Here is an 18,157-nt window from a genome sequence, read left to right as displayed (position 1 = left end):
TTTAATTTCAGCGTTGTTGTCTTTTAGTAGTCTCTCGGTTAAGTATATTTGACAGAACGTCATTAACAGGCGATTTCGTTAGCTAAAAAGTGCGTTTTTCGACATCGAACTTGAGCTTACGTTTAGCATAAACACTGTAAAGAGAAGGGCGAGACGTTTTGGTGGCAAAACGCACGTGAGCGAAAAAAAAGTGGTGGGTCAGACCCATCGACCACACGCGTTCATTTGCCGCAAGAGATGACTGCGGCAGTAGGGTAGAATCGACGAGCGCAACGCTGGGCCAGAGTATCAGTAGTAATCGTGAGTTACGTGTGACGAGTAGTAGTAACTACTATATAACAGTCGCAGTAGTATAGTAGAAGTAGTAACGACATTATACAAAACACTTACACACACACACGCCAGAATTACTTATTATCCGTTGGCTGTGGCCACAGTTCGGATAGTCGTCGAGTGGTCTTAAGCCAGTGAAAGTGGTCGTCACACTCGCCGGTTCGTGCCGCCACCAATTGCTGTTGCAAATTAATTTTATTAGAATACAAATACTTAAGAAAATAATCTGCGTCAATTTTTATTTATATACGTTAGTTTTAATTTTTTTTTTTTTTTGTTAAATACCTAATAATTTTAAATCAATCTGTGATTTTTGTGCTGGTCTCAACTTTTCTACAAACGCGCCGGATATCAAACCAGTATCGTCGTAACGGGTAAGTTCAAACAGTTATAATAATGTAATAGAGGTTTGAAAAATAAAAGCGCGACCTACTAGAGGATAAAGCAGTGTGTTTTTTAATCGCAAAAGAGATTTTAAGCGAAATCGAAACCGCGCGACACGCACTCGATTCCACAGACAGGTTTTACATAATGACAACGAGCTGCAAAAGTTGTTATTATTTTGACGTTATGGAATAGAAAGGTACACATATAAATTTTATGCTGAATATGAAAGCTATTTTTACACATGTTTTGACACCTTTAACTTTTTTTACGGACCCTCGAGAATTTAAATGATAGATTAGAAAAAAAAAAAAATTATTATTTTTTTCAAACTAATCGAGTTACGCGATTTCAATCGGAAGAAAGTATTACGAGACACAGGACAAACGTGAAATACAATAGCTGCGCACTGGTTGTGGGAGAAAAAAACGTATCAATAGTCATTGTGGTCAGACAAAGCAGAGAAATCACATTACATCTGTACATACGAAAAAATAGTGAATAAGTAACAAATGCATAACCTGCGATATTTCGTAATACCGAAAATCATAATGTCACGACAAAAATGTTTTAAAAACGACCACAACACCGACGTTGTCTCTCGAGAAGTTTGTTGTGAATGTCAGTTACGCACGTTTAAGTCTAATCCTGAGCCGTTCTACGATATCAACATACGGCTGGTACAACCGATAACCGTCACTTACCCGAGTTGAACGTTTTATTCTATTATACAAATGTCATTCAAAGACATGCGGATTTGTCCTAAAGTCGTAATCAATTCGATAAAATTTCTCGTCTCATTTACATCGAATCGAATTCGGAGGTTGTTTTTTCGTATAGTCTATTGTCAAGTGAAAACATCATATCGGGAAAGTCATAATATGTGCGCAGTGATTTGGTATCGAAACCTAATCGTTTGGACCGTTTTAATTATCGACGTCGCCGGATAATATCCAAAGTGTTTAATGTGCGTTTAAATAGCACTCATAGGGAAAGTAATACGTACACTCCGAATTAAATACACTTGTTTATTTCCTCTCGAAAAAATTTAAGCAATTAGATAATAACACGTTGCTTTCGGATACTGTGCAACGGTCATAGCCGACCCATAAATGTTTGCATATAGGCAATGTTAGTAACGATTACATAAAATAATATAAAAACACGTTGAAAAAAATTACCAATAAAATAAATATTGATTCCGGTTGACATATTATAAAACAGCAGTTTTGTACAATAAATTTTGACAATAAGTATATTGTAAAACTACAAGTGGATATTATTTACAAAATCGTTTCTAAACCCTTTTGTGTCACAATTGTCGGTAAATTTCCGGACAAGTACACGGATATATAGTGAACAAATAAGGGGGTACGGCGATCACGACATTCGTTTACCTTGATCCAAATAATGAAATATGTATTTTTATAAAATACCTATTGCCGTACTCCGTTTACGCATTTCGCAATGAGTATTTCGTTTTTTCGTATAACAGCACAATGATATAATTATTATACCGGGTTGCTGACAAAATATAAAATAGCAACAAAATATCGAACAATACAAATAAAACAAAACTGTTCATATTTTTATAAAAAATAATTCCATGTCTATACACTTTGCCTACAATTTTGACGGACCGTTTGAAATTCATTAAACGTAATTTATATCGTCACTACAATTTTTATTTTAATCTACAGTTATATTATTTGCGAAGTAGGCTCTCAACTCGCTCTGACACATTTTTCACTGTGTATCTAATACTTGTACTCGTAGGAAAACCCGTCAAAACAAAAACTAGCCGTCCTAAGACGTTGTGCAACAGTGTAACCAAATCAAACACAATAATAAATTCAAACGGATCCTCAATTGTCTGCGTCCACGATAAATAACTTATATAATGAATATTTATTATCATTGTCAGAACTAATGAGAGCGGCTGTCTGTTGCACGCAAACGGATCGAAGTAAATAGTGTTGGTCGCGTAGAATTAAATAAAACGAAAATGTCGTAACAGTCTGTGTAACAACCCAAATACCAAACCAACCTTACCCTGACAGATAAATACCGAATATCCTTTAGATCGTTACTCGAGTGTTACGTCAAATGATCCTAATTAAACTTTTTCAATTAGAACTCTGGCATAGCTTCCGATGTTTTAATTCTGAACGTCAAGGTCCCTTGTGGTTTTGCCGGATCGCATTGTGAATCATTATAATCCGTAAATGCTGTCTAGGGGTAGGCGCACATGGTACGATTTCTAAGAATTACAGTCGGTATTCCATCGATAACATCTTTGCGCACAAGAAATGTAATGTATCAAGTGAATTGTTATTTATAAACAAGAAAACGTCCGGTGTACTCGGTCGATTCGTGTGTTCAACTCGTTGGCACAGGCGAACGCCTCATGACACGCGATAAAGCTATTAATACTTAAACTGCAATAGTTTATGGGTCGTCAAGCACATATCGATAATGGCGGATGTAATTTGACGAAATACATGTAATTGTTATTTTAAGTACAAACTAGTTAGCGGCTCTGCGAAAATGGCGAAATATGACAATAATGTCGATGTCGAAATCATAAATAATGTACATTGGTTAATGTCTGCAACACATAATACTATGTGCGAAAAACATAATTTTTGAAATCCGCGTAGCAACCGAGTGAAAAGGAAATAAGGCGAAAACGGATTGCAAAATGTAAACTTAAAATTCGTGTAGATTCGATGAGATATTTTCGTGTTTTCAAATTGATCGGAAAGAAATTGAGTAAATTAACCTGAAATATTCCAAAGTAAAATTAAACCAATTGTGTTTGAACCATACAAGTGGTTCTGATATTTCCGAGAACGAAACTATTAACGTAATCTAAACACAAATTAAAGCGAAAGTAGTTTTGAATGATACAAGTCATCGACTGTCAATAAAACGACTTTGCATACCCTGTAAAAGCCTTTTTGAATTGCAATATTTAGCCGACAGTGCGTTAAAGTCGAATAAGTAATCAACCGACTTGGACTTCAGACTTTTGTGATACGCCGCCATTATTACACGAATAGATGCCGACAACAATAACTAAAAAATTTTATTCGTATTGATTATCGCAACAATGAATAGAGTCTTCTTGTGTTATTCAACAATTCAGCAAATCCATATTATTAAACACAGAACCGGTCAAGGGGAACGTTTTTCACTTTTGGCCGTTTAACCTCGCTAATAGAAAACCGTTCGTTGTACGCGTATACCGAAATAATTGCTGAGAAATTAATAGCTGTATCATACGCAAGAATGGATACGGTTAGCCTGAAATGTTTGCGGGTATCTTGTCCTTGTGTCCTCCTCGGCCCCGCATACAACATTAACGACCTTAAATGGTCAGCGGCTGGACCGAAATAGTTTCACGGTTCATAAGTCCTTTGTTCTCCGCAAGACGTTCGATGGTTTCGATCAATGTAACCATAAATGCTTAGCCAATAGACAACACTTTTATGCCATCGAGCCAAGTAAACAATCGATGATAATTTGGTCTTCTTTAAATATTGACGTTTTAGTTTTTTTGTTTGATCGTGCGCTGCAAGACAACGAGACGGCTTGACAACGATCGACGGTATACGCATCGCGGATATAAAACACAATATCGATCGATTATTTAACAGTCATTTTTCAAACTTAACTAGCCACACGCTTGTAAAAGTATTATGCAATATTAATAACAATAATCGTGTTTATCACAATTTATTGGGAGCAATAAAATAGCATTTACCTCTATCCAAAAATTATAAAATATAGCCAGCGCTGATTTAAAACATTGGATTTATGTTTGTAGCTTGAATGACTGCCGCGAGTATCCTATGGGCGTGTGTGCGTAACATTAAAAAGTTACATATTGATTTTCGGCTACTAGTGCTCGCGTGCCGACCAAGGTCCGCGTGAGATACGATCCGCGACTTGAAATCTCACTCATGAGATTGTAGTTAGTTTCCGATCTCCGTGCAAATTGTCGGTAACAAAAGGAAAACAAAATTTGATTGAAGAAAATTGTACGAGTTATATTATTTTTACCAAAGGTTTTCACATGCATTACTTTCACTGTTCGCATACACGGGAAACGTCCGCGGGCACAATTCGTTAAGCAGCATTAAACCAGTGTTGTTTACTTTACATACAGTAATTATTATTGTTTTCGTTCATTGCTCGTTAACCGTCATTTCTACTACCGTAATCCATTTAACTATTCACCCGTCAGAATAGACACGCGACTATTGCACAATTATTAATAACTATCGAAATGGTCGTTTTACACTTTACTCATCGCCCACAATGCCTAATTACGCTTGATTTGTCAGACGGACGTGCCTAAAAGTAATAAAAAAAATTCCATTTGCAAGCTCCATCGAACATTGTCCCACTTACTTACGCTAGTACAGTTTTATACTGTTTGCTCGGATGAACACCGTCCGCAGGCAACCGTGTACGTTTCATCTGTATGAGACATATCAAAAAATTAGTCTTCATACGCAACTATTACGTCTAATTTTTTTTTTATTAATATTTGTAATACTATGCCCGAGGCTTTTTATAACAGCAACGCTATTCGTATAACGATTGCGACCACTTTTCTCTGCAATGCAAAAAAACCAACGGTTACTTTGATAGTGCCGTGTCATTAATGAACTTTGAAACTGGAATTATTATCCAGTTTTCGTCATACCGGTTCCCATACTATAATTTGTTTATTTCCAACATGTTTCATTTTCCTTAATGTATGCTGATCATACCACATAATCTTGTGCAGAAGTCATCTTGATGACTCTATTTATAGTGCTAACCTAGACCTTCTACGTGCCAACTGGCAAGTATCACAGAATTGCAAATAATTCACATTTGTGCGGAAGGTTTACACATCCTGTACCAATTAACAACAATGGACGTGAGAGAATACTAATCCCGCGCCGTTAGTGGGCCAACGCGCTTTCTGAAAAATAAAAATTAAACTGCTACGAGGCTGAAACAAAAACGGACGTTTAAAACACCAGTATGATTTCACAACAGCCGTTTATAATGGCGGCGAGTGGTCATGGGAGCCCAGACAAAAGGACTATATTTTTGTTAAATGTTCTTCATTAGCAACGGCTGTGCATATCCTAAACTTGAAAAATAGCACACATTTCGCTCGGCGCTTTTAATTTATTCTGCCGAGAAAAACGAAAAGACCAAAGAACTCAATGCGTATCCCATCGCTTTATTTATCTCGCCCAACCGGTTGTGGCGCGTTCGTCGAAATCAACGGATCGTCGTGTGACGGCAGCGATCGCAGGATGGCGTCGTGATCGTTAATCTCTTAGAGCACATCAGCTGTGTTGTCACAAAAGTATTGTCCGAACCTGGACGACGAGAAAACCCCGAGAGTGGCACGTTGTACCGTTAGAGTCCCATTGCGTTACCCTACCGAGCCACAATTGTCATTACTTTGAAAATCGACAGAAGAAAACAAAAAAAATAATATTATTGGCGTTATGAAATCGCAGGAAGTGCATTTGTACGGAGAGTGGACGTCGACCTTGACGCGTGATGGTCAAAAGCGCGTGCGTTTGCCCTCCAGACACGGGAGGCGGTGGTATTATATATAATTATAATAATAAAATAATAACAAACTAGAAAGTAAAAACATTCATTTCTCGGATGTTCGACGGCGGCAGCGGCAGGAGATAGTGAAAGCAAACGCACATGGGACCGCTACGGTATAGTTATATATATATATATATGTTATATTAAAAAAAAATTGACGGCTTTTATAACAGTCGTGATGCAAAACGCACGCGCCATTTTAATGTTATTGTCATAGAGTCGGTACAACTTTAACAGACGGTTTGTGTAATACGGTTTCGAATCGTGCACCTGTGCAGTGCAGCCTAAGCACAACAACGTGTACTAAGGGCGTAGACTTACAACCGGAATGGTACCAGGACGCCTACACGGGTCCAGTTTCGGCACATTTCCCCAAGGGCCGGTACCAATTTTATAGCAATACATAATCCACTTAACTCATTGCACTAGCGTCGAAATCGAACTGCAAACTACTATGTTTGGCGTAATATCAGAGTTGAAAAAAAAAAAAACTCAATTTAGATCTATAGATAGTAAGTAGTAATTAATCGATTGGCTACTTAGCTGTTCTAGATTATTTTTTAAGTATCTGCCATCATGCCCGAGAGCAACAAGAAAAAATCACAATGGAACATTAATTGTTGATTGCTATAATGACTATTTAACTCTTAAAAGCTAATCTTGTTGGTCGTACTTTTTAATTCACCTTGCACTAATTAAATCACACCTTATATGCTGTAACAGCGTTTATGACATGATCTCGTGTATATTAAATAAACAAAACTATTTAACAGCAATAATAAAAACATATTAGTATTAAAAGAAATTTTGGATTGTTTAAAAATCGTTGAAGAGTCTAAAATCTATTCTACAACGTCATGTTTTTTTTACATTTTTTAAGTGATTTCGTGAAACCTACTGGTCTAACATGTTTTTTTAGTAAAACTTTTCACAATTCTATACGTTTCAAACACAATTTTACAACAATTTTGACTGATCTTTTACTCAAACGTTGTCATGAACACGAAGTCAAAAATAAGGAAACCGTCACGTTTGCCGGTAAATAATCACTTCAATAAGGGACATGTATCAAATACATTTTTTAGCAGTTTATAAAAACGAATAGAAAGTAAAGTTAATTCATGACTTTTGCTTTTAATTTTTTACATCCGTTATTTAAATTTATTTGGCTATACTATACCATATTGTAAAGTTAAAAAAAAACAAGTACCCTCAAAGTTAAAAATACAAGAAAAACAATAAATTTCCTCTTGTCTTTTTTATTTATTTATCCATTAAAATTTAGACACTAATTTTAGTCCTACTGAATTTAAGGTAAATTTTTAAATACAACTATTATTGTTGTCATTATCTTTTAATTTACGGTAATCTATAACATAACCTTAATATCGATTAAAAATGAATAATAACAAGGAAAAGTTGTTATTACACGTTTATTTTACCATCAGTCGATATGTTGACATAATTTAAATGTTTAAAACAATTATCTCATGCGTAGCATTCTTATTTGTAAGAATGTCGTCATTCGACCCCAACGATACTATTAAAATATTAATTTTAATATACTATTTCAAATGAACGATATAAAAAACAACCGTTACATCGATTATAATATTTACCTTGTTCGGAAATTCTTAATGTATTTAAATAGAAAATAACTTTTGAATATGAAAATAATCGAGAGAAATTGTTTTTAGAAAAATGTATCATTTGTATTATTTTTTAAGTACAATTTTTACCAGTACCGCTACATATCAAAGACAGGAAATACAAGAATATTTCCTTTGATCATATATTTTTTAATTCGTCGGTAATTTTTTAATAAATGTACTGCTTACTATCCAACAAAAAATATCTTATTGTAATGATGAATGAAACGAGTTTTGTATTATTCATCATCGTTCAGTAACTAAATCAATTTGTTTGAAACGCATTCGTGTTTTCACCGATAAAATTAACATTCAAGTAGACAATTTGTATTTTCCTATTGTTGTGTTTTTGTATTCATCGGAAATTGATAAACGAAACGTAGAACGAAGTGAATAAAATTGATGTGGTGAAATTAAAATAGATTCATTGATGACATAAAAGTGTCATTATAAGAGCTGACCAATGAAAAGACTAACTTGATCCAAACGTCGTCATCTCGTATAATTGATATTTAACATTACATCATCATTGATAGTGGTCTAAAATAATTTGTCGTATAAAAAAACACTTTTGATAATTTTCTCCCGTTGCTGCGAGATCGTATTTAATAAAAACAGTTTTATTGAGAAATGAAATTGATAGTTTATATCGGATTATCGCTTACATTCAGAAAAGTATTACACCTGATGCTTTAATTCAAACATTAGCACTTTGGATATTTTCCAAGTAAACGATCGGATGATTTTTACATTTCGATATCATGCCAAAACTAGTTTTCAGAAGCTGAAGCTGGTATGGATACATTTTTAGACTACCGAGTTATTGAATTCATAGTCGCGCACAAAGATTCAGGTCCAGAGCAACAAAATTATGTACCCACCCATACATGTATTTATGAGAAATTTAAGATACTTGCAACCTTTAAAAATTCATATTTTAAACTCTTATTTGGAAATTTTATACAATAAAGTATTATAGTTCTCTCTTAATTTCCAAATAAATTACCATTTATTCTATCAAGCACTATTTGTAACCGGTTCAATTAATAAAAATTAGACCAGTCAGGGTCAGCAAAAACATCTATTTCTGCCCCTGTACGCAGGCCTAGGATTGGAGTACAATACAATAAGCGTGTATAAGTCGCTTTAAAAAATAATAGGAATAAATATTTCGAAATCGTTTTAGGCGTCTTCGTATTGAAAACATTAAGGCCCCAGAGTGTCTACAAATAACTGTCATTAATAAGAGGATAAATAACCATAAAATGAAGTTAGAAGGTCAATAAAAAAATAAGTATACATGTTTTATTTTCAAGACGCGTATACATAATAGAAGTTACGACTTTGAAAGGTATCTAAAGGTACCATTTGGACAGTTGTTATTAATAACATGACGTTAAACAGGTTAAATTTTTACTGACGTCGAGATTCGTCGTAATGTAAATCATAAAAGACAACCAATGATTTTTAATTTTAATGTTTTAAGTGTTAAAAAAATGATTACGTTTGGTTTCGGTTTCAGTAGATTCATTTTCTTAATGTGAGAACATTTAGACTACCACTTAAATTACATTAATTACTACCGAGGTAAATAAGTACATCGAATATACTTTAATTACAATCATAGTAATAATACAGTGTAGTTGTAGGCGAAAGTAAAATGAAACTGTTAAAACTATAAAATTGAGGAAACATTAAAATTTTCTGAAATTGTTTGAGCTATCATTTTAAATCCAAACGGATTCCACGCGCGTATTTTATACGTTGTATTATTCACAAATGACTGAAGTTTTAAAATAGCTGTTTAAATTACAATTTACTTTTTGTACACCTACGAATTTGGCGAATTGCCAAATTAAGTGTAGACAGTAAGGTAATTTTTTTTTTCCTATTAAGTTGTCTATAATCCAAAGAAAATTAATTTTACTATACTTTAACATGGGATTCACATTGCGTAGTCTATATTAATTAAATATTCTCTTAAATGTAACCACTTCATTTTATGGCGTATTTTAATGTTCTTAAAACTAAATAAGTACTCGCTAACGTGTCTTAAAATCCAAGTACTTAGTCGGTACTTGGTAGTAATAAAACGGTAAACGATAAATTAATGACAATGTCAAAATATTACGTCATTTCGGTGAACATTAATGAACACGCCAATATGCCATTGTGCACATCTATGTCATTAACAACGGTTAAATATTCAATAAACTATCGAAGAAACCTGCTGATTATCGACCATGTGACTCCTTTGGCAGTCGAGTAGATGGTAAAAAATGGTTTTTTTTTTTTTATTATTTCACACTCGGTCTCGAGCAGACAATACGGCGCGATAGTGTTGGCAAAGTGTACGGCCGGCCAACGATGATTTTGTAATGATCACGCAACTATGAAAACACATTACCTATGTGATAACAAGTAGTTTTTTAATGGGCATACGCAATTTTCTAGATTACTGATCACCTGCGAATGAAATGAAAAACGACTAAATATTGAAAAATGATCAAGTACCTATCGTTGTCGAAGCGATTTATTATCGTACGTGACATACCGGCGCGCAATATGCAAAATATCAAAACGGTAATAGATATAATACATTTTCATTAAAAGTCAACGGACAACGAGTAATAGGAAAATAATTATGTTGAAAAATAAAATTAAAATGAGAAATAAATACATATATATCGAATCCAGTTTTCCTGTGCCCCGTACAAGAGTATATGACCAGCGGTTGAGTCAGGACAATATATCCAATTAATGGCACTTTAAAAACTTGTATTATCCTCGCAGCAGCCGGTTTTCACGATCCTCGTCTCCTTCTTGTCTCCATTGAAGCAAATAATAGCTGCACGTATATACATGACCTTACAGTGGCAGAGACACATAATATCTTTGTGAACACTGGCGTTCGCAAATTTTATCTAACTAGAGACAGAGGTCTTTGCTCCGTTGCCGGTGGCCACCGACATAAACCAGCCCCGTCTTGTTCTTGGCCTACAGTCAAAAACGCAATAGTTATGTATTTTTATTCATTGATAGTTTCACACGGTAATCTGTTTTCATGTCATTGCGCATTTTAAATTCGATAAAATGGTTAATGTACAAAGCGTTTGTTAACGGAGTGTGTAAAGATAAATGAGCTTCCACGAGGTTTATTGGCAATGCAAAAGATTTGACTTGAAACCGGTCGTTGACGTCCGACACTTACTGTAATAATTGAGCGCCCTGTAAGTATCAAGGAAATGTATTATTCCATTGCATCCAATGGCTTTTGAGACACAAACGACGTTTACAACGATCACCAAATAATTTTTAACATCACTACGATACTCTAGATCGAATTAAAAAGAAAAGTCCTATATAGCTAATTAATAATCTTTATTTTACTTAACGCCAAATTTTGTTATGTAAATGTTATTTTACTGTACGGAGATACCATACTATTTACATAGAGTAACTTTTCAAAATTACAATAACTATTAGTGTGATAAAAGATTTTGCTCGAGTCGTGGGCGACTTTAAACTGTTAACCATAAACAAATACCCACATGTGTTTGCGCATTGAGCGTGGAAAATAATCTCTTAACCAATTCACATATAATGTTTTACTTCTTTATTGTTCTAGAATTATACATGAAAACATGTATGTTATCTTACATTTTATATGTGCTATATGCGAAACGATCTATGCGCTTCTTCCGGGTGCTCTATTATGTTTATCATTATGATTTAATAAACAATAGCTACCGAGTTTCTCGGACATCAAACGTCGGCAATATAATATCGCGCTTAATGAATATATTACTTATGCACTTACTGTAATATAAATAATAACCACGAAACGATCATGTTTCAATCGTAATTTTAAGACTATGCGCCGTTACAGCAACTTCCTTTTTTAAAGAAATGCCTTCCTGTTTCGCAAAATGTTTATTTTTGTTTTATTCTTATAGATACTTGTCAATCGTGTTTACCATTGAACATTCCAAACGTCGAATGATCGAAAAAGCTAAGAACATTTTACATCTTTGCTGACCACCTTCGTTGTGCACCTCAAATCATTGTCGTGAGCAAATACACCATGACGTTCATATCGACATTGAGTTTGATAAGCATAACGGCGTTCGTGTCGCAAGTCTTCGCCAATACGGTAAATATTGTTATTATGATTATATAATTGTATAATTTAAGCACGCTTATAAACAGATAGGTCTAAGGTCTAGGCTTAAGTATTGTTATAATACGTGGTAGAAGCCAAAACTCCATAAAAAACGCATGAACACAACTGTACTGATAGCGGATTAGACCCCAAAACGACCCCGAGGTAAGTTTAATACAATGCTAAACAATAGAAAACGTAGATTGATTTAATTAAGGTAACAGTAGTGCAGCTGCAACAAAATTGGTTCATATCACTACAGGCTACTCGTAAAATAACGACCAACTTGTTCGTTACATTTAAACCGACAATACTGCGCCTGGTCAGCCGACTTTTTACGCAAGTGAACTACTTTATTTGCTCTACTATTATAATATTGTATAACCACTACGTAATTTACCTCCGCATAAGATATTGATGTGGTTAAACCAGATCACTTGTAACGTTGCTTGAGGCCAGGGATTTCTCGTTAAGTGAAGCTCAGACTTAACTTCTTTAAGAAAAAGAAATGTAACATTGATTAAGATGTTAAGAGACGCACTATCTCATATACAGACACGATAATTAATAATACTAAATTTAACGACGCGTGAACTGTTAATTGAACCATAAGAAAACTTATTGCGATTTAAAAACTGCATTTTCGTTGTTTGTTCGAAAGTTGTTTGAGAGCTCACATTTTTGGACACGCAGACTAATAATATTATTGTTAGTTGATTCGACCTCAAATTAATCAAATTACGACGATTTTAAATAATTTTACATACGGAAGTCTGTATTGTTTTGAAGGACTGGCCGAATATCATGAGATAATATCTAATGAAAATAATATTTTTGGGTCTACAGGTAATTAATACTGTTCAATTATCAAATAAAAAAACCCAGTCTGTTTATTAGAATATAAAAAATATTACTTGTGAAATGATATTAAAAAAAAAAAAACATTCCTATAATACCATTTGTAAGACCATACAAAAGTCAAGCGCCAAAAAGAATAATAAAAGTTGTCGGTGTCTGTTTAGTATAAAGTAACAACTTTCGTAATAAGACCGTACGATAAAAACCAACATCTTTACCTCGTAAGTTCCTAGCCAGTTAAATGGAAACGGAGGCGTTCCGGTAATGAAGCGATTATTATAATAATATAGTGTTTTTTTTTTTATAACTCCTTGGACTTGTCGAACAACGGTCTAGTATTTAACATGCCTCTCGATAGTATAGGGGCCACGTTGGCTTTTCCGATACCAACGACCTTCCCACAGTAGACGAGGTCATCGATTTTTCGGTAATCCGTCACTCACGGACTAGGCGACGACACCGGTCTTATATTTTGTACCGTCGTCGTCCGGACAATGAATAACAATAATATTATTATCAGTAATAACAACGATAAGTCTGACCATTTGTTAAACGCGACTGCAACACACATCAACAACCCTCAACGGAACAATGTAAGTAATCGTGGGCTGAATACATAATAAAAACATTAAGACAGTCAAACGCACATGTGGTAGATGAAGAAGGGATTGGGTCAACGACAGGCGCTATCAACACACGCAAAACCAGAAATCTGATTTGCCGTGTGTGTATTCTTTTTATTATTAATTTTTACTGGCATATCTTTTTATTGGGTTGTCAACATTATTATATTTATCGACCGGAACGTATCATAGGCTCGCACGCCTATAGGAAGTCGTTGAGTTTTCGTTATCTGTCTACAAGTTTCTCCAGAGATTTATCTAAACATGATCTTACCAACACAAAGTTACACAATCATGGTGGGTCTCGTATCCCAGCAGCAGACTCGGCTACATAGTTAAACAACAGCAGAATAGATTTCTGTATGTTTAATGTATTTACGCAACGGAGTGTGGTCACGGAACAAACGCCTTCGCTCAGTTATCTCATCGAACGCCAAAAACATAATGTTTTTTCCTATATTTTCGTTAATTACTGAGAACACCATAACGCGACCGTTTTAATGATCAATTAATACTTTAACGCTCGTCCGTATGGGCAATATTGGTAAAACGGCATGTACTTGTCGTTTGTGGCCGACAATAGCACTTGTTCACTCTCGTTGACGCGTAATCGAAACTAGTTTGTTTTTTACCCACATACTGTAATAGATTTAAGAACAAAAAATAAACATCAAATAAATAATTATTTATTTTTTTCAGTTACATGAGCACATGCATACTGACGACTTGAGAAGTTTATTTCATGTGGAACACCATTCAGAAGGTAAGTGCAACGTCTTGACATTGAACTGTATATAAAAACTAGTAAAGATTCTGTTAATGATATTCCTGTGACCAGTTATTAATGTTATAGTACTATTTTAATATTATTACTTAAAATTAAATTAAATTATAATTGAGTAACTATAACGTGAAAAACTATGACAAAGAATCGGTTTATTAATACAAGTTTGAAGGTTTTTAATTACTTAATAACGTGATCTCGAAAAATAGTAAACCGTTTTTTTTTTATATTAAATAATATTGAATTAAATTAAAAACATCATATAATTTTTTTATTATAGTTATCAGAGACTTAGGCGTGTAAACAAATCCGTATAAAACGTAGACTCCTTAGAAATAGGAATAAACTTCCCTTAAATAGATATAAAAAAATAGCAATTCAAAATATTATTAATGAGTATACATTATATGCGTATACTATATAGTATAAAAGTAATTTATTTCATTATATTAATTCATTTCGACTTGTAAAAAAAAAAAACATTAAAACAGTCAAATTTTTTTTTTACTTTTCAGTTCCTCATTATGAAATTATTAGTCCTCATTCTATCGTTCGAAGGGACACTACCAACACGCACAGAGTAAGGCTGAAGGCATTTGGAGAACACCACGAATTAGAATTAGAACCCTCCGACAATTTAGTAGCCGGTGACAAGCTGCGAGCATGGACTGCTCATCACAATTCAACAACAGATACTATTCATTATACAGAACTACCTGATGTAAGACAAATATTTTATCTTATTTAATCACTTGATTTTCTATTTTATAACAAATAGCTAAGCAATAACTTGACTGTCAGTTATATTTGTATGATATTAGTATTCAGTAAATAAGTTTTTAACAATTGCTTTGAACTCATATTACATAAACAATTTATAAATCTGGGTACCTACAACAACGATTAACACTTTATTGCAAACACATACATTTCAAACAAAAGGAATTTATAAAATCGTAAGCAGTTTAAGTAAAAATATTAACTATAAAAACGTGCGAGTAATAATTAGATCATATGAAGTCAAAACTCATCCAAATACATTTTACAATTGAAAACGTGACAGGTTTATTTCTAAAATTATAAAACGTAACAATTTTACCTCTTTATTTTTTTATTCAAATTATTTTCACTTCCGTAGAATTCTTAATTTCTTTTCGCTTCAAAATAAATATAGAATTTTCTATAAAATTACATTTATTCAGATCTACAGTTTAGTTTTTTTACGAAAAAGAAAAAGACAAAATTGACGGCATATTTACTATTAAAAATTTAGCAATTTTATTGTTCATTTTGCACGTATAACTCGAATTTTATGTTAACTTCAAGAGTTAATTATTCATGTAAACAAAGTATGTTTGTGTTCATGATGTAATGCACTTATCAGTTAGGTGTGGGTGATGATACGGGGAATAGTGAAATGCTAAAGAAAATACAAGTTATCGTGACAATGCCTTGAAGTTATAACTGAATAGTGAATTCAATTGAATTTTAAACAATAATAAACGTATTAGATAATGAATCGAACAACTGAATAGTGCTACACGTTAATGTCCTATGAATAAACTACTTATATTTACATACATTAATAGTCACACAACAGTTTTCTTTTGTTTGCATTTGTTTAAAAAATATAGTCTAATATGGTCACTGGGAATTGTTTATAATATTAGGCTTAAGTAAAATCAGCGAAAGTGATAACTTCCTCGAATAAACGTAAAAAACGTTAACATCAACCATTAATGTTATTTAACATTCTTAATTTAATTGTTTTTTTTGAAAAGTTAATAGAAACAATTTTTACAGCGTATCACTGTATTACAATTCATGTATTATTTTATCAGCACTTGAACATTTATTTCCCCACATACTATAATAAATACCACCGTATTAAAAATTAAGTTACAAGATTTTTTTGTTAATGAATTATTAAGATTATATTAAAGTAGGGGTCTAAGTGAATATAAATCGGCAGTTTTTTTGTAATATAAATAACTAAACTAATATCCGGTTGGGTTGGGTTGATAATGAAACTAATGAAAGTAAACATAATTGCTGGACCTATCATCATTAAATTAGTAGCACTTCGGTAAAAATATATGTCAAGTAAAAATTATTTACTTTCCCCTATTAAGAAATAAAAACCATACAGAAAATCAACATTTAAATATTTATATTAAACGTTCAACAAAAATAAATTTAGGTGGTATAATTATAAAAAAATTAATTTTCAAGAGAATGACCACATTTGATTTATTTATATATTTTCCAATAGTGAAATTATAATTATGTCTATGAAGACATTTTTTTTACTATAACAGAAATTAAATAATAATAAAATTTATTTGAAATTTTCAACAAAGAAAAAAAATGTTAACTATATTTTTACTACATTGTAAACTCTTGAAATATCTAATTTTTTTTCTTTAATGGTATAAAATATTTTATATATATGTATATAAAATAATCATATATGAATAAAATATTTTGCGTGCTCTAAAAATTTAGGTTATTTTCCGTAAGAGTTTCACAAATAAATAATTATGTAATAAAAAAAAACTATGTTCTAATTAAATATAAAATATTAGGTGTAATTAATAATAAACAAATTTTATTTTTAGGAACACATTGGCGTACCATATCAGGACGTGGACAAACGAGCTGCCTTAATCTTACATAACGACCACAATGATGGGACAATTCTTATGGTAAGTTGACACAAGGTCAAGTTGCAGTAAGAACTATGTATGTAGGCCGAGTCATTTCGTCCATAATAATAATACGAATAATGTACACAAGAGAATATTGCATTAGAAAAACACAATTAGATTTAATAATGGCACAAAGATGTACGTAAAGGTCATTTTTTAATTAACAAATTAAAATTGACAAATATTTGACGTTCGGTCGTTGAGCACAACGATGAGTCTGAAAAGAATAATGTAAACGCAAATATTAATTAATTTTTTTCTATAATGAAATAATTAAGATAGTATTGTGAAAACGTTCCGATTAATTAAAAAACTCAAAGGATGTTACAGTGATAGTATTTATCAAAACTTGTTGTAAATCGTTGAAATCGGATTGCTGAAAGGCAAGTGGATTTATTTGGCGCCGAAACGGCGACACAATGTTATTGTATTGTTATAATATGTCGTCTCAGGTCGCGTAGAGTTCTTTGATATCGACTCGAAATACGTGCATTATAATATAACGATGTATTCAAACATATCAAATAATTAATTAATTAATAATAAATTAATTTTCCTTATCTCAAGCCAATACGTATAACTTTGTATTGAATAATTCGTTCCAATGTGATGTATCCTGCGGTAAAAATAACTCTGACCCTAAACTAGATAGTGGCACCGTTTATGAACTTAGTGTCAAATCAGCGAAATTCTAATTATGGTCAAACATCACACAAAATAATTATATTGCAACAATAATAATAATGATTCGTATAAATGGGGTTCGGTTTACAGAAAGCTAAGTTATGTATTCCGTATTATTGATCAATGAATCCATAAAATTATTTATATGAGTAGTACAAAATCAATTTTTAGTTTGTAAATCCAACAAAAAAAAAAAACCCAGCACAGTGGGGTGGCGGGACAGTGGGGTCGTGGCATAGTTGGGTCCAGTATAGATGATATCTGACAGTGGTTAAAATCACTATCATAAAAAACGCTTCGACGCAAATCTGTAGATAGTGTTTAATTAAAAAAAAAAAAAA

The 18,157-nt window shown here is 32.8% G+C and overlaps 1 protein-coding gene across 3 annotated transcripts in view; it reads left to right on the top strand.

Annotated features, from left to right (window-relative positions):
• Window positions 1-258: 258 nt before the first annotated feature.
• Window positions 259-18,157, top strand: part of LOC126905448 (venom metalloproteinase 3) — a 33,656-nt gene continuing 15,757 nt past the window's right edge. Inside the window, exons 1-5 of one of the 3 annotated variants that reach the window (XM_050685152.1) lie at window positions 259-707; window positions 11,954-12,150; window positions 14,340-14,403; window positions 14,940-15,145; window positions 17,043-17,129. In XM_050685152.1, coding sequence (XP_050541109.1) covers window positions 12,082-12,150; window positions 14,340-14,403; window positions 14,940-15,145; window positions 17,043-17,129 — 426 coding nt within the window. In that variant the 5' untranslated portion in view covers window positions 259-707; window positions 11,954-12,081. The remainder of the gene's footprint in view (window positions 708-11,953; window positions 12,151-14,339; window positions 14,404-14,939; window positions 15,146-17,042; window positions 17,130-18,157) is intronic. The other 2 variants (XM_050685142.1, XM_050685162.1) reach the window with 2 other exon arrangements.

The sequence above is a fragment of the Daktulosphaira vitifoliae genome, unplaced genomic scaffold (assembly GCF_025091365.1).
Source record: "Daktulosphaira vitifoliae isolate Bord-2020 unplaced genomic scaffold, ASM2509136v1 Scaffold_1, whole genome shotgun sequence".
In the NCBI taxonomy this organism is placed as follows: Eukaryota; Metazoa; Arthropoda; class Insecta; order Hemiptera; family Phylloxeridae; genus Daktulosphaira; species Daktulosphaira vitifoliae.
This window is presented reverse-complemented; position numbering and strand designations above follow the sequence as displayed.